Source organism: Phlebotomus papatasi, chromosome 3 (genome assembly GCF_024763615.1).
Source record: "Phlebotomus papatasi isolate M1 chromosome 3, Ppap_2.1, whole genome shotgun sequence".
NCBI classification, from domain to species: domain Eukaryota; kingdom Metazoa; phylum Arthropoda; class Insecta; order Diptera; family Psychodidae; genus Phlebotomus; species Phlebotomus papatasi.
Genome location: NC_077224.1, coordinates 10,797,674 through 10,816,537, shown reverse-complemented (window position 1 = coordinate 10,816,537; position 18,864 = coordinate 10,797,674). Strand labels below are relative to the sequence as shown.

The 18,864-nt window shown below is 32.8% G+C and overlaps 1 protein-coding gene across 2 annotated transcripts in view; it reads left to right on the top strand.

Moving 5' to 3' along the window:
• The window catches only part of LOC129806674 (monocarboxylate transporter 2), a 224,835-nt gene that overhangs the window by 120,245 nt on the left and 85,726 nt on the right, over window positions 1-18,864 (top strand). For both annotated transcript variants that reach the window (XM_055855443.1, XM_055855442.1), the window contains exons 4-5: window positions 6,104-6,240; window positions 11,154-11,301. In XM_055855443.1, the coding sequence (XP_055711418.1) occupies window positions 6,104-6,240; window positions 11,154-11,301 (285 nt within the window). The remainder of the gene's footprint in view (window positions 1-6,103; window positions 6,241-11,153; window positions 11,302-18,864) is intronic.

The following is an 18,864-nucleotide window of genomic DNA, read 5'->3' as shown; positions in this document are numbered from 1 at the left end:
AATGTCGTCCTTTGGGGCAAAGGGAAATTTTTAGTTTCGTCTTTTGGGGCAAAGGGAAATTTTCTGTATTTTGGGAAATTTTTAGTTTCGTCCTTTGGGACAAGGGTGTTTTGGGAAGTTAACAGTATCGCCTGTCGGGACAAAGGGAAATTTTCTGTTTTTGGGAGGTTTTTAGTTTCGTCCTTCAGGAAAAAGGCAAATTTTCTGTTTTGTGAAATTTCTAGTTTCGTCTTTTGGGCAAAGGAAAATTTTCTGTGTTTTGGGAACTTATCAGTATCGTCTGTCGGGGCAAAGGGAAATTTTCTGTTTTTTTTGGAGATTTTTGGTTTCGTACTTTGGGGCAAAGGGAAATTCTCTGTGGTTTGGGAAGCTTTTAGTTTCGTCGTTTGGGGCAAATTTGAGAAAAAGGAAATTTTTGTAAAGTTATAAAATGTGCAAAATGTATTACAGACAAAATTTATGAAAATTGTGAAAATGTATGAAAGACAAGATTGCCAAAGACAAAGTTTTCAAAAAACAAAAGTTACCGAAGACAAAGATTCCAAAGAAAAAAACTGGGAAAAATAAAAGTGTAAAAAACAAAATGGAAAAAGCGAAGATTCCCGATCCCGAAGGAAATGTACCTCTATAAGCTGATTTAGGATTATCACTGGCTTAATTCTTCGTTGATAAATTTATATTTTTTAGTGACCAATTTTAATTTTTTACTGACCACTTTTAATTTTTTACTGATCACTCTTAATTTTTTACTGGCCACAATTAATTTTTTATTGTTTACTTTTAGTTTTTTACTGATCAATTTTTATTTTCTACTGACCACTTTTGATTTTCTACTGATCAAATTTTATTTTGTACTGCTCAATTTTAATTTTTTTACTGACCATATTAGGTGAGAGTTTTTACAATCTCACCTACTTTTTATTTTTCACTGATCACCTTTAATTTTTTGCTGATCACTTTTTACTTTTACTGATCGCTTTTTATTTTTTGCTGACCAATTTTGATTTTCTACTGATCATATTTTATTTTTTACTGACCAATTTTTATTATCTACTGCTCGTTTTTAACTTTTTACTGACCAATTTGTATTTTTTACTGACCACTTTTAATATTTTACTGACCACTTTGAATTTTATACTGACCACTTTTAATTTTTTACTGACCAATTTTTATTTTTTACTGCTCGTTTTTAATTTTTTACTGACCGATTTTTATTTTTTACTGACCACTTTTTGTTTTTTATTGACCTCTTTTAATTTTTTGTTCAGCAATTTTTATTTTTTACTGCTCCTTTTTAATTTTTTGCTGACCACTTTTTAATATTTCACTGATCAATACGAATATTTTTACTGATCATTTTTAATTTTTTTGCTGACCACTTTTTATTTTTTAGTCCTCATTTTTAATTTTTTACTGACCATATTTAATTTTTTGCTGATTAATTTTTAACTTTTTACTGATCAACTCGAATATATCTACTGATCAATTCGAAGTTTTTACTGACCAAATTTAACTTCTTACTGACAAAATTTTACTTTTTAATGACAAAATTGAAACTTTTGCTGATTATTTCGAATTATTTGCTGATCAAATTTGATATTCTGCTGACCACTTTTGACTTTTTATTTACCATTTGTTTTCTGCCATTTTATTTTATAAATATTAATTTAAGGCAAAAAAACAAGTGGTCAGTAAAAAGTCAAAAGTGGTGAGCATAAAATCAAATTGGATCAGCAAATAATTCTAAATAATCAACAAAAATTTTCAATTTTGTCAGTAAAAAGTAAAATTTTGTCAGTAAAAAATAAAAAGTGATCAGCAAAAAATTAAAAATGATCAGTAGAAATATTCGTATTGATCAGTGAAATATTAAGAAGTGGTCAGCAAAAAATTAAAAAGGAGCAGTAAAAAATAAAAATTGGTCAGCAGAAAATTCAAAGAGGTCAGTAAAATAATCAAAGTAGTCAGTAAAAAATAAAAATCGGTCAGTAAAAAATTAAAAACTAGCAGTAAAAAATAAAAATTGGTCAGTAATGGCGTCTACACACTAGTAGAATTTTTTTAAAAAAGGCATTTAAAAAAAAATTCTACTAATGTGTAGACGACATATAAGATTAAAAGTAGCTAGTAAAAAAAACAAATTGGTCAGTAAAAAATTAAAAGCGTATAGTAAAAAATTAAAAGTGGTCATGAAAAAGATAAAAATTGGTCAGTAAAAAATTAAAAGTGGACAGTCAAAAATTAAATGTAGTCAATAAAAAATTAAAAATGGTCAGTAAAACATTAAATGTGATCAGTAAAGTATTAAAAGTGATGAGCAAAAAATTAAAAATGATCAGTAAAAAAAATTGAAAAATCAGCAAAAAATTAAAAATGAGCAGTAATCCACTTTTTATTTTTACACTAACCACTTTTTATTTTTTACTGACCACTTTTTGTTTTTTACTGATCATCTTTTACTTTTTACTGATCATGTTTTATTTTTACTGATCACTTTTTATTTTTTATTGATCATGTTTAATTTTTTGCTGACCACTTTTCTTTTTTTACTGACTGCTTTTAATAAAGTACTGCTCTTTTTTATTTTTTTACTGGTCTTTTTAAACTTTTTGCTGCCCCTTTTTTTATTTTTTACTGACCATTTTTTTATTTTTTACTGATCATTTCGAATTTTTTTCTGACCAAATTTGACTTTTTACTGCTCGTTTATTCAATGCCGGCATTAGAAATATTCGAGTTGATCAGTGAAAAATTAAAAAATGATCAGTGAAAAATTAAAAATGAGCAGTGAAAAAATAAAAAATGGTCAGTATAAAATAAAATGTGGTCAGTAAAAAATAAAAAGTGATCAGTAAAAAATTAACCAATTTTTATTTTTTATTGCCCACAGTTTATTTTTTTTACTTCTCATATTTAATTTCTTACTGACCAATTTTAATTTTTTACTGACCACTTTTTAATTTTCGCTGACCGCTTTTCATTTTAAACTGATAAAATTTTATTTTTTACTGCTCATTTTAAATTTTTTACTGACCGTATTTTATTTTTCACTGATTTTCAATTTAATTTCTTTTTACTGATCTTTTTAAACTTTTTTGTGCCCTATTTTTACTGACCTTTTTCTTACTGATCATTTTGAATTATGTGGCTGGACTGATCAGACGTGAATATAAAATTTTCTGTATAAACTTTTAACCCTCTAAGGACGATGGGATTACCGGTGACTCCGGTTACCCAAAAAGAGATATCTTTCCTACGCCCGTCTAAAGTTATGTTTCGCTCGCAGAAGTCACTAAAAATTATTTTTTCTGCACCCCCAATTTTCGACCTTCTTGTCCTTAAAGGGTTAACCTATAAAATTTTATATTAAGCTCACCTGAACCATCAGAACCACCTGAATCACCTGAAACCACACCATCATCCGCGAATTTATTTATCTCTTTCCGGTAGTGGTCTGGAAACCACCTTCAATCCCAGCAATGGTCACCTCGATATACTACGTCGATGATCAATGTAATCTTCTTGATGATTTCTGACGGGGAATGCTGATCTCCAATCCTCCCCTCTCTCTCTTGTGGCATCTTTGTCGTATGAGATCGCATAACTTTCAGCTCTCTGCAGCTTGAGCAGCTTACCTCCAGCACCCAGAGTGTCTTCCTTTGTAGTAGATTCCTTAGTAGGGTGTCTTCATTTGTAGATTTTGTCTGGCATCCAAACTAGATCCAATAAAATACATCTATAAGTTAATATAACCTCACTTTGGGCTTTCCGGGAACTATTTTTCCCACCCTCAGCCCAAAAACCTAGACTCTGAGGGTACTTGTGATACGCTTATCACATGACTCCAAGATGGTCAAGAGACTCCCTAGAGAACCAGACAGAGGAGGATAGGGATGAGGACAGAGTATCTTACTTGACAAAATTCCTCCCTGGAGGAGCAATTTCACCAGCACACATGCATTTTCTGATTGTCTTGGCACCAGTTACAAGATGACACAATTTGTCCTGAGATCGAGATGACGCAGGATCCGGAGAAGTCAACCAGCCTCATATTGGAGTCTTTTGATGCATTTTTGACAGCCACAAGTCAAGGGATGTCTTTTACTTTTCACTGAACACCAACATCCCTTTCACACCATCACTATCACTTCCAACGCACTTCACGAACGTAGGGCATCTCCAAACAACTTTTGGTGGAGAAATTGTGCCCATTTCTTTATTTTTCTGCGACAAATTGCACAGACAAAAGAAAGACGTCACCGCACTGACGCCATTTTCTTTGACAACTGACATGTTTGTGATGTGTCAACCACTGATATTTGTAAGCGATGTTTTTCAGTGTTTCAATAAATGAAGTTGCACGAAAAATATTACCCGTTTTACAAACAAAATAGAGCAAATTGAATAAATAATTCATGCTTAACCTACTTTTTGGGACAGAGCAAAGGCAAAAAATGTGTAACCTGCTCAGTCCCACCAATTTTTCCCCAAGAAAAACCCGTCTGAAAATATTAGTAATTTTCAGTGATTTGAAAGATGGTTTGAATGTATGTAAAATAAGTGACGTTTTTTTTCAGTGTTTCTAATAGATGAAATGACGAAGACTTTTTACTCGATTTTCTTGTGGAAAATCGTGAAAAGTTGCAAGATTTTGTTCTCAGAATACTCTTTAGATCTGAGCAAAAAGTTTTCCACAGACATCTGATAGAACTTATTGTTAAATCTGAAAACACTTTTCAGCTTTTTGAATAAATGACATATCATCAATTGGGAAACACTGAAAATCAGCTTTTCAAATCAATAAAAAATAGGCGAATTTCGATCAGCTTTTTCAAAAGATGACCGATCATCGTTTTATTTTTACTAGTGTATCTGAGGGTGATTACTTTGAAGGGGACAAAATACATTTTAATGAATAAATAAATATTTTTCGAGAAAAATAAAAATTCACCTTACCATGGAATACGAGCAAAAAATCAATATTTTCATAAACTTGCACTTTTCATCCATATTGCATTGCTTTTCAATGCAAGGTAAATTAGAAGTGATTTTCATTTAAAATTTGCATTTATTGATAAACATGAGGTCAAAATTTCATATTACACAGCCATACATTATACTTGGAAATTTATAGCGAGATTACAAATTGCCATCCGTGTACTCCAAGTTATTTGCAAATTTATTGTACAAAATCTTGATGTTACATATATTATTATGTAATTGTTTTTCACATTTATGAGGAATATAATTATTGTTTTATTGCCCTATAATTCTTCTAGGAAGAATATTCTCATGACAAATATTAGGGGAAATATAATATTTTGTTTCATTTGTGATATTTTATTAGTTCGCACAGAGGATATAAAATTATTCCAAGTTGCAGAGAGTTTTGTTGATAGTTTAAATTTAAAACTATAAAAATATGTGGGCAACATGTTTAACATTCTTTTCAATTAAAAGTATGGCCAATTATTCAGAAGAGCGTTCAGAGTTTATTTTTTTATATTCATGAAAACCAAATTGTTTCTAATTTATACTTTTAAATAGTTCAAATGCTTCAATGCTTAGTTTAAGAACTTTCAATAAAAGTAATTAAATTAAAAGATATTTAATTGCAGCATTTTATATTGAATAAAATTTTCATTATTTTTTCCTAATAGTCGTTTTAATTAAATCCATTTTTTTATACAAATAAAGTGTAACTAAGCAATATACTTGTTTTATTAAAAAATGAGTTATTTATTTAAATAACTTAACACTTAACAGTATATTTATTTAAACATATGTGTAGAAATGTATGCTCAACAAAACTCTCAATGTATTAAATATCTTTTGATAGTGTACTCATGTGAGAAATTTCTGAAGGCGGTACTTTGAGTTTCTCATAGCAACAACTAAATTTGACTGTAGAATTATTGGAACATAATGCAAGAATTCATACAAGGAAAAGTTCTATCGTAAAGTTTGTCTGTAAGAGAGATAATCTAAGGTTTTACCTATGCACCCAAAAAGATATACAACTTTGTTAGGGATTTATATATAAATAAATTCTTAGATAAACATGGATTTCCTACTAAGTCGAGACTTTTGTTGCTTCTTTCAGGGTATGATCCACGAAGTAGACTACAAGAGGATGAGGATTCCGCCTGCCCAGCACTTCTTGAGCGAGAATTCCATTCACTCCATCGAAATGTGCCAGCTTTAAGGCGCGCTGGTGTTGACACTAATGCAATACGACAGGTAGAAAATTAATTCCTATCATTGAGGTGTAACTGATATAAAATCCACATGCAGTCCCTTCCTTTGATACACTGGAATTACCATTAAATAGTAAAGGGGAATTTTCTCACTGTCAAAAACACCATTTACACAATTCAAATGAAATAAATTACCAATTACTTTGTAGGAAAATGTTTTATGCTTTGTATTCTGTTAATAATAACCCATTAAAATATTAAGAGATATAATATTCACTAACATGTTACTCCAAATAAACTCATTGGAGAATCCTAATTTTATGCATTATCGTAGAAAGAAAGATAACACTTCATTTTCTGAGTAAGATTCATTATAGAATTTAATTCACTCTCATCTTAGGGGCTTTAATTTATTAAGATAAAATTTTTACTTAATTTTAATGTATTTTTAATTACTTAACTCACAAAAGTTTAATAGTAAATTTATGAATAAAAGTTTTTTTTTTGCTGAAAATGAATAATTCCCCATTAAAAGCAAAATTAAAACAAAATAATAAGAGTAAATAAAATTATCACCTATATTTATTTCAAGTCTTTCACAAGGATCGTCTTTTTCTTATTTATTTCACATAGGGTAATTTTACCAAATTTCGGTCAGCTTGTAATTTCGGCCACTTCTTTTGTTTCTCAAATTTTTAGTTATTGCATAGTCTGGAGATTATATACAATGCAAAAGAAAAAATATCGCTTTGGCGAACGAGATAATTGTCTAAAAGACTTTGGAAGAATTCCAGGTTGGCAAAGAACAAAAAGGTGGCCGAAATACTATCCAAAACTATGTCTGTATTTTTATTCATTTTAAAATGTATTAAGAATAATTTTAGAGAAAACAAAGATAATAAACTATCTACAATGTTCCAAGCAACACTCATTGGAAAGAAGTAACATAAAATTTAATTTTTATTAAAAATATTTCATTTCCAACTTAAGACCTTGGTGCTTGCAAGCAAGTATGCCGAAATTTGTTACACTTACCCTAAATCAATCACATTATTGTTGGAATTCTATACTACTTACCCAACACAATATTTTCAAATCGAAGAGAATTTAGCATGTTTAAAAATCATGTCAGTGGAACTGCGTGAAATTTCGGACAGATGGCATGGAAGCATCCCCACGTGTCCGATATTGTAAACAATCTTCTCACCACAATATTCTCAAATTGACGAAAATTGAGTAAGTTTGAAAATCGTAGGTATTAGTGGAACCGCAGCAAATTCAGAAAGTGTCCGATATTGCACACAAAGTAATCCCAAATTATCCTAAAGGAAGCAGAAATGATTAACATTAACTATTTTACAAAGGAGAATGGCCAAATCCGGTCCCGGAATCGCCACGAACGACACCTATGTCATTGGATAGAGATTAGTATAGGTAACAACTTTTGTTTTGGGATCAATGTTCTAAACCGTGGAGGAACAGTTCTAGAGCATAAAAACTATTTTTTAGAATGATGAAGAATAATCAAAAGTATATGGGCGCTGGTTCATCATCATACAAAGATTAGAGTAGACCGAGTAGACGCATTTTGAAGATATTGATATAAGGTTGAAAAAAATGCCGGGACCCAGAACGGTAAACGCTGGGAGTCCTTGTAAAAAAAGACCTTTATCCTTCCGAAAAATCGTTGTTTTGACTACGAATTATACAAGAACTGCTAAAGTGATCTTGATGAAATTCAGTGTAGGGTCAGTGTATGATTTAAACTTTTTATTTATTCATACCACCCCCTACCTCCACTCCCCCATTCTTATAGCCCTCTTACAAATTGGAGGCACTTTACCTTATAACTCCTTTCTGAGAGAAGGTAGAAAGCTGAAATCCAACAAGGGAACAAAACTTATGTAAAGCTTTTCAATCATGCATGTTAACCCGCTTCTCCTTCACCCCTTCTGGTAACCGTATACAAAATGAGAGAATTTTGACCTCCTTTCTGAGAAGAAGTAGTTGGTTTGTAAAAGAATGAAAAAAATGAATAACTAATAACGTCAATAATAATTTTCTAGATTTTATATGCATTTATATTTTATAGACATCTAGTCGAATTACAGCTTTCTGTCTCCTCTTAGAAAGGACTTATAAGGTAAAATAGTCTTATTTTGTATGGGGGCTACTAGAAGAGGTGATGGATGAAGGGTAAACCCTTCATCCATCACCTGTATGGTTAAAAAGTTTTCTTTAAGATTTGTTCCCATGCTGTATTTCAACTTTCTATCTTTTCTCAGAAAGGAGTTATTAGGTGAAATGCTCTCATTTTGTATGAGGGCTACCAGAATGGGGGACAGAGGGGGAGGTTAGTATGCATGGTTTAAAAGTCTTCCTTAAGCTTTGTTCCCATGCCCAATTTCAGCTTTCTACGTTCTCTCAGAAAGGAGATATAGGGCAATGTGCCCTCATTTTGTAAGAGGGCTACCAGAACAGAGGATAGAGGGAGGGGGTGGTATGAATAAATAAAAAGTTTGAGTCATACAGTGACCCTATACCGAATTTCATCAAGATCACTTTAACAGTTTTTGTGTAATTCGTAGTCAAAACAACGATTTTTCGGAAGGATACAGGTCTTTTTACAAGGACTCCCAGCGTTTATCGTCCTGGCTCCCGGCAATTTTTCAATATTATAGCAGTACCTACTAAATGCGTCTACTCTCGTTTGTGGCGATTCCGGGACCAGCGCCCATATACTTTTGACCATTCTCCTTAGAAAATTTGTATCTTAGGACAGTATAGTTAATCATTTCTTTTTTCTTTAAAGCTATCCAACATTGCTTTGTATGTAACATCGTTTTTTTTAATTTTTTTTAATATTTTGCAATATAAACAAAAAAGTATATCATGCACAAACTCGTTTTTGTTTAAAAAAAAAAGCCATAGAAAACCTTCGGAAGGGTAAGAGAAGTCGGTATTTCTTTGTGTGCAATATCGGACATAAAGTCCGATATTGCACACAAAGAAATACCGACTTATCTTACAGCAAATAAATGTGATTAAGATTAACCATCTTACAAGATTATAAAATTAGTAACTTTATACACATTGTAGATTAGTTAATGACCCTAGCGAGCACCTATTGGTAATCGATTTCAATTCAGCTGACATGTATTCGCAGGAGGCAGTGCTATTTCCATATATTTGGTTAGCATTTTTTGTTCAAGAACTGCTGTCCGGTTAGCATATTTTTGCTGATCGATACATCAAACAAAATGCTCAAAATGCTGCTTTTTCAGCTAACTTTTCTCTCTAGGCAGTTGTGAGGTTTTTAAATTATCGAATTGTAGCAATATATGCTACTGATCCACAGCAAAACATGCCTTTTTAAAGAAAATTTCCCCTATGCTTGTAGGCAGAAACATCAGATTCTTTAGAAAAAGGCAGTTTTTACGAAAATTGCTTCTAGTGTGTTGACTAGACACCTTTAAGCTCAACAGTCCTACCACATATTACTTTGTATGCAATATCGGACACAAAGTTTCTTACCCTTCCGAGACTTTTCGAATGCTTTTCAGAAAAAACGCGTTCGTACAAACTACAGTATTTTGTGTTTTTATCGTTTTATAACTTTGAAAGAATTAACAAAAATATAAATAATATATCGACGGCTCTGAATAAAGCTTGTCAAACTCGAAATTTTACCAAATTCGGAAAGCTATAGGGTTTTTAAATCTTAGAAACCCTATACTTAGCATTTAAAATCTCAGCTTGAAATCGCTCTCCTGCAAAGTTAACCATTTGCGAGGTCTTCGACAGTTATTTTGAGCCATCGGTATAATGTAGGCTTAAGAAACAGTAAGTGTCCGATATAAGAAACATAACTTCGTCGGTTAACTATTGACAAAATGTCTATTTTTTGCACGCCAAACTTAATTCACCCGGGAAATTTCATTATAAAAGTCTAAAGATATGTAAAGCTATTTGTGAAAATTGGATGGAATGTCTTATTGAGAACTGAATATTGGGAACAGTTGCTAGCGCTACCCACGGTAGAAACAATTGCCCTCGAGCGGAGGAATGTCACTTTCTGTAAACTCTAGAGTAGTCTTATTACTCATAACAAATACCTTCTATAAGAAATAAAACCTTTCAATAAAAGAAATCAGAAATATTTCCCTAGTAAGAAAATTCCACCTACCTTAACAAAGGCATTATTTAGAATTTTTCGTTGTATAATTTCTCAAAAGAGAAAAATCATTGTAACTTTGACACTATTCACTTTGAAATTATTTTAAGTACAAAGCAGGGTATTCCTGCAATGTAGTGATATCTCAATCAGGAGCTTTTGAACAAGGTTTTTAACAATAGCATATTTGCTGGTGACAGTGTATTCAGAGACAATGGAGGCGCCTGGTCAACATATTATCCGTGTTTTGTTAGTCGAGCCACAACTGTAGCAGCGAAAAGCATCTTTCTGCGTATTTTGTGGCGGATTTTGCATAACAATCGGAGGAGGTCTTTACATAATAGTTATCGATAAAATTTGAAGCTTTTGTTCACTAATTGCGAGCTTCTACACTCAGAGATTTCTCTGTTGTTCGAACAATAATAGACAAGAGATTTTGTAATAATAGGCTTTGTTTATATAATGGCGTATTGTGTCTAACAATATATTTTGGAATTTTATAATTTATTAACAAAAATATTCGTGATTTTTTATTCAATTCGTCTAAAATTTACACTTAAGATCTTAAAAAATAAAAATTGAGAACAGTTACTAGCGCCACACGCGGGAGAAAACAGAGCCCTCATGCGGAAATTGTAAAGTAAATTCTCGGCAAAAAAAAATTAGAGAAAAATAGTATTTATCAATTTTCAAAGATGATGCTAAACTCATAAAACCTTAAACCATTCAATTATCCATTAGTTTGTTTTATTATTTATTCAAAATGCTTTTTCTTTGTGCAGCATTTTTACCCAGACGGTGGTTGGGGTTGGATCGTTTGTGGAGTCTCCTTCCTGGCCCATGTTATAACTACGGGTTTTCAACTCTCCTATGGACTGTTGTTGCTGTACGCCATTCGGCATTTGGGGCATGAAGTAGCAACGGAAGCAGGTAAGTTCATATCTTTGTTTCTATTATTTCATTGTAACTCGTCCACCATCAACATCGAAACCCTTACCAATACCACAGAGAAAACAATTTCCGCCCAAATTAACATTTAGGATTTATCTCGGTTGGTTGAGAAACTATTCATGTTGAATTATTTCACGTGCATTTGTAAATAAATTTTTTGTATTGATAAATTGAAATTTGAAATTATGCTGCAAAACTTATCTGCAACTTCGGCACAATAACCATCAAACCATCAATTTCCAAACAAAATTCTGATTGAAAATATTTCTTTCGTACGGCAGATTATATGCACGATAAACTATTCAATGAAATTCACCGAGTTTGGGATGCAATAGTTGCATACGAATTGAATTTTCCGTGAAACGAGGCTCTCGAGGGAAAAATTGATACCATGTGAAAACTCATGAAATACATAGTGCATATTCACATCGAATTGAAATATACCAAGGAAAATGGAAGGGTAAATGCTCATTGAAAATTACTTACCTACAATATTTGCATCTATTTATTTTAATCGATCTGCTACAACGAGTGAATTTGGATAGGCGCAAATCGGGGTTTATTTTAACACAAAAGTCTGACCACGAGTTAATCAACAAACCTCGTTGAATGTAATTTTAACCATTAGGAAGTCTTCAGGCTGGAGGCCTAGACCAGTTCCTGAAGATTAGAGACCGAAAGAGTGGGATAGACTTAAGAAAACCTTAGAGAAAGAAAAGGATTCCATTTTGATTTCATAAAATTTTACCAATCTAACAAGTATGCTGGAGGATATAAGTTAATATTTTCAAAATCCTTGCTTGATAAGACATTGTAAAAGTTATAGATATGGAATCCCGGTCGAAAATCCGAACGTCAAAATCCGGAGAAATACAATTCGAAAAAACCAAAGACCAAAATCTCGAAAAACCGAAATCCCGAAAGCCAAAATCCCGAATGCCAAATTCATGAAAGGGCCAAAATCTCGAATTTTTAAAAGTGTCGAAATTCATAGTAGCCAAAACCTGAATGAAGAAAAAACAAAAAAAGATAGAAGCCAAAATCCCGAAAGCCAAAATTCCGAAAACCAAAATACCGAAAACCAAAATTCTGAAAACCAAAATCCTGAAAAGCCAAAATCCCGAATTCGTAAAAATAACAAAGCTACTAAAAATAACAAAGCTAGCTTGTTGGAGGCAAGAGGAAATTTTCTCTGTTTTTGGAAATTATTCTACCCACTATCCTTCGAATAATTTCATTTTTATCAGGATGTTTAATATTCGAGATTTTGATTGTGCCGGAATTTTGGATTTCCGGAATTGTGACTTTCGGGTTTTAAGTAAAAAAAATTTAGGTATCACCGATCTGAACTTTTAAGGATTCGGGGTTTCGGCGTTCGGGATTTTGGCTTTCGGGGGCTTTTCGGAAAAAAAAATTTGTATTTTGGGTTTTCGATCAATCTGGGATTTTGTCTCTTTTAGATATTGGCTTTTCGGGTTTTTTGCCTACGGGATTTTGGCCTTCGGAATTTTGGCACCACTTTAAACTTTATCTTTTAAGTCCATATTTACCGGATTATTGTTTAGAATCTAAAAGAAAATCAGAATATTATTTGATACGTGATAAACTGTTTTCAAAATCTCTAACATTGCTTCTGAAAAGAAATTAAAAAAAAAACTGTATTTGAATTGAAATATCGAACTCAACCTTAAAAAAGAGCTAGGTTTTTCAGGGCAATCTGTCCTTCCGGTGAACGTTGGAATTTGTTTATCAAATCCTATGAATTAAACACACAATTTCACCAGAGTTTTCGTCACTTATCGTATCTTCCTCAGTGGTTCTTGGTTGGTCTTTTCTTAAGGATTTTTGTCACTAATTCCTCTACTTTCTTGTGCATCAGTTTTTTGAATTTGGTTAGGAGCGAATTTTCTTCTTTCTTACTTCAAGTACTGGACTGGTACTCGAAGTACCAGTCTGTTCGCTGTGTATAAAAAAAGAAGAATATTCTATCATAACAAAATTAAAAAAAACTGCTGCATAAGAAAGCAGAGGAATTAGTGAAAATCCTAAAGAAAAGACCAACCAAGAACCACTGAGGAAGACACGATAAGTGTCGAAAGCTGTGGTGAAATTGTGATTCATAGAATTTGATCAACAGATTCCGACACTCACCGGAAGGACAGATTGTCCTAAAAAACCTAGCTCAGTTCCACCACCGTCAGCTATCCCTTTATACATACAACCTTTAAAAAAAAGTCATACTTATATTAACCCTGTACTAAACTAAGAGCACTTCTCTTAATCATTTCATAACCCTTGACTAGCTGTTTTAGCAGCTTCTTAGAGTAAAAATGTTATAAACTTTCCCAGTCTTGTTCGAATTTTTACTATGTAAATTCGAAATACTGTTTAAATATTTTCGAACATCAAAGGCATTTTGTTGTAATAGAAAGTTCTTGGGTTACACAGGTGTTACCCAGCTTTTCGCATTACATATTTGGTAAAGGGTTAGTTGTAACACAACTACTTGAAATTGAGGCATTGCATTAAAGTAAGTACTTACAAAGTACTTAATAAGTATGTCAGCTAGACTTATTTTCATTTTAACAGGGACATTTCTGGAGTATCGAACTTCCACTGTTAATACACTAATTTGTTCGTTACACAGTTAGACATTTAAACTTGAAGTACTTAACTTTATAATAGTTTGTGTGAACCTTCACTACTTTTTCTACTATAAAAAATTTGATATTGAAATAAGTAACTATACATATTTACTATTCAGTATATACATAATTAAGTACATACTTATACATTGAATGTATAAGTATGTAGTATACATTGAATGTTTTTTTTTATTGCTTATTGCTTATAATTTTTTTTACTCTAAAATTATTTTCAAAATCTATCTAAATATCCCGTCTGACACAGATTCCATAGTTATTCAAATAACCATAGACTTTTTATTATGTTAAAAAAAATAAATACGTCAAGTCACTAAAATAATTTCTGTTCTGTTCTGTTTTTTTTTTAATAGACTAAAGCTTTGAAAGCTCCCAAGCTCTAGCCAATGTAAAATCATGATATAACTAAAATACTTTATGAGACTGAATTTTTCATAAGACTCAAACAATGTTTCATCCTTTTGACCATTTAGGTAAGTATCATTAGATAGTAATGCTCTCCATTTCATCTTATTACCACAGTTGAAAAGCTTAAGAACTTAGAAGTTATTTGCTCATTCTTGGCTTGGACTTCATATGAATAGGGGGGAGTGGGGAACCTTTGAAATTGGGATTTTTCACCTATTTTAAAATAAAATTGAGCCTTATCGTGATATAATATAGCTGCACAAACAGATTGAGAATCTAAATTATATCACGATAAGGGTCAATTTTATTTTAAACTAGGTGAAAAATCCCAATTTCAAAGGTGCCCCACTTCCCCTTACTTAAAAAAATATTAGGGAGAAGTCAGACAGCTTCAAATTGGGGAACCTTTGAAATCGTGATTTTTCTCCCATTTTTAAATGGAACTGAGCTTTTCACGATTGATTTCTGCAGCTAAATTTATATCGTTGTAAGATCCAATTCCATTTAAAAATAGGAGAAAAAACGATTGCAAAGCTGTCCCAATTCAAAGATGCCCCACTCTCCTTAAAGTTTTTAAGCTATTTTTCTAACCAATTCAACAAAATCGAAAAAGTAAGGAGGTAATCGTAAAAAAATGAGGTTGAAAGTTTTGGATGTTTGCCGGAAATGTAAATCTGTAAATCTTATTCCTTTCTCTATCTTCGAAAATACTTTAAATTGACTTCTCAATTTATTTGTCATATTCTTAGATAATTTACTTATCGATTTAGGTAATTGAAAAAAAAATTGATTTTTTCCTTCTAATTCAGGCTGACCCCTTAAGCCATTAAGTACAGGAAAACATATCCCAAAACACTATCTTGAGTCCTTAATGTTTTCTTCTACGTCGTAAATAGTAAATTCTATCTCAAAATGTTCTTTTTTTGTTGTTTAAAAGAAAAAATTCCAAAGTTCTATTACATCGTTCCCAAACCTATACAAACTCTGTCCATAAGTTTAGTAAGAGCGAATATTAAAAGTTTAGGAAATAATTTGAAGTATCCAAGAGAGCTTTATTGTGTCTTGTTGCTTCAAAATTATTTCCTTAAATATTTATGCACTTTCAACGGGGGGTTCACAATGGATGAACGATGCAGTATTTTAGTACACAGAGCTGTGGAATTCTGCGGCCAGTGCTCTTACGGTTTAAGATGAATCATGCAGAGCACTAAAAGATCCATTAGACAATGGGGATGTCTCGACAAGGAACTGTGAACGATGGTAATATTCCAGAGAGTGCTGGGGAATTTTACCATTAAAGAAATGTAATTTCAATAATGCACTTTCTATATACCCCTGTGCTAAATCAAATGTGTGAAATACCGAAGAGATAAAAAGTGATGGGAAAAAAGCGGCAAGAAAGTGTGATGGTACTTTGCATAACATCACCATCTCAAATGCAGAGCTTTTTCTCGCTTGATTCGCACAACAATCATAAATCACCCAAGAGGGTGGCTTTCGAGAATTACTCCCCGGTGAAATGAAAATTTTTCAAGAACTTCGTAAAAGAAATCCACCCTCCTTGAAGTATTTCTAAAAAAAGAAGAAAATTGAACAGGAAAATACGCGAAAAAGTAGTCACTGCCGAAGAAATTAAAATTCCTCTAATTGCAAACAACTTGTATTTTCGTCAGAAAGTTTTTACATAAATATCACCTTTTTCTGCCAATTTTTTTTTCACGTGAAACGGAAAAGTCACACAAAGGATAGTTGGAAAAAGTTCTCGGAATTTTGTTTGTTCTCCCTTCCAACCCTATGACAAAAGTGTGCTGAAGATTTAAAAAAAAAGCTCAGTTGACCTAAAACTACCACATTAAAGAGAACTTTGTACATTTTTTGGATTTTCCATGTCAGAATCGTGAATTGTAACGCTACATAAAGTTTGCACCGTAACTTATACATTTTATACCTCTTAAAATGTTTCTTTCTGTAATTTACTGCAAATCTTTTAACGTACTTTCACTAGCAAAACTATCTTAGGAAAAGTTGGAGAAGCATAGAAATAAGTTTCTGTTTAGGGACAAAACACATTGACCGCTGTTATGCTTACCGTCAACTTCGAAATAAAAAAATGGCATAAAATGTTGAATAGAATTATTGCTAATTAAAAATACTAAACTGAAAATTAAGAAAAGCATCAGTGAGAAAAATTTAACTTAAAATCAGAGATGTCCAAGAACCGTTTGAAACCGAACGTCAAATGAAACTTGTACGTCAATAATCAAAACGCTACCTGAACAAACTTATTTTAACGTTTATTCGATTTCAAACGGTTCTTGCACATCCCTGTATAAAGTATCCATTTTTAGCGGAGACATAATCCATAGAAAAATCTTTACAGTGAAATAACTATGTATAAGAAAGGGACAGATAATCCTAACCGGCTTATTGTAGGTGAGATTCTTAATGTGAGCTAACTCGCAATGTACGCAAATTCGATTTAGAGCTCAAGTTGGGGGACGCCATTCAGTTATATTGAATCAAATTCGTGAAATTATACAAATTTTGTATTTAAACCAAAGTATCAAGGATTTGGATGGACTGACAGAAAAGTAATATTATGGGTGAAATGTAGACCAGACTGTAGACTAGAACCGGAGATAGAGGCCGGTCAATATTCTAACTTTGACCCCTTATAGCTCGGGTCAAGGGTTATGGATTGACTTAGGTATTTTTTTGTTTGGTAGGTATAATCAGCGGCTACAACATACTAAAATTTCAGTCCGATGCACAATGGAATTTTTGAGTTATTTAACTTAGAAAATTGAAAAATTTTCTTTTTAAAAATAGCGCCCCTAGCGGTGGTTTTATGAACTTGCGATGTTAGAAAGGGAAGTGGCATTTTGCGAGAGCTTTCCAGAACGCCCTCACTTTTTAAATTCTGATAATTAGAACCGGAGTTATGGCCATTTTAAGAATTTTATTTTGGACCCTTATAGCTCGGATCAGGGGGGTCGGGGAACCTTAAGTTTGGTATTGATCGAAAGCTCTATGGCCCAGCTATAACATACTAAAATTTGAGTCCGCTGAATGCCATAGGGGCGGAGCTATTGAGAAAACAAAAAAATGAGGGTCTTAAAAATGGCTGAAGGAGGGGTGGGGGATGGAGGATCAATGCACCAAGTTGCAATTTTCATACGATATATAACCTTTGCCGAAAACCGCAAGTCGATATCTCTTTTAGTTTAGGAGCTATTAAGCTCCAAAGAGCGGCCGGCCGGCCGGCTGGCCGGGAACGTAACTTAGCCACATATATATACATGATCAGGAAGTGCTGAAACACAGTTTGGCAAAGTTTGGGGCCGATCGGAGGACATGAAATTTTGTTAGGATTATAGTAGGTGAGATTATTAAGAATCTCACCTAATATTGGGTGGACGACATCCGATGGTGGCATCAGATCCATCCTCCCACCCCCTTTCCGCCATTTTGGAATACCCCAAATTTTGCTTTCTTAATAGAGCAGCCCCTATGGCATGGATCGGGCTCAAATTTTATTATGTTAGCTGGACCTAAGAGCTTTCGATTAAAAAAAATTAAGCCGATTAAGCATATCTCCGATTTTAATTGCCAGAATTTGAAAAATTTTGCTGATTTAGAAAGCTCTTGTTAAATGCTACAACTATTAGAACATTGAATTTTTATCGGATTTATTCGAAGGTCCGATTAATCGAAAAATCGATTTTCGAATCTTCGATGTCGAATATCTCGGAACTTCCATCTTCAAAAATGAAAAAAAAATGAAATTTTAATATGTTGTAGCTGAGGTCAAGAGCTTTCCAACGGTGTGTCGCACTTTGCCCTAGCTCTACCCTGACCCAAGCTATAAAGGAAAATAACCTGACCGGACCATATCTTCAGTGTTTATGAAACGATTTCGATGAAATTTTATTACTTTGTATCTGAGATCGAAACTTTTCTGACGATAGGTCGCAGTCGTACCTATCCCACCCCACTGTACCCTGACCCTTACTATATCGAAATTGACCGGACTCTATCTCTAATGTTTATTAACCGATTTCAATGGACTTTTTTTCTTAGGTTGCCCTTCCCCACTCAAATTATTTAAAATGGAAAATTACCAGTAATAAGCCCAGATAAGCTTATGGTAGCTGAGATTCTTTACAGATGACCTCGGAATGCGTGCAACTCGGGGTACTCGCAACCCGCAATGCGTGAAAATTCGATTGTGAGTTGAATTTTGGGGGTAAAGAATCGTGTCGAGTTAACTGTCCTTGTCGTTCGAAATGGATAAAATTGGCTCGACATGATTCTTTGCCCCTAAAATTCAACTCACAATCTAATTTTCAAGCATTGCGAGTTGCGACCACCCCGAGTCGCACGCATTCCGAGGTCACCTGTAAAGAATCTCAGCTACCATAAGCTTATCTGGGCTTTTTCCTCTATTTTTAAATAAAATTGAGCCTTATCA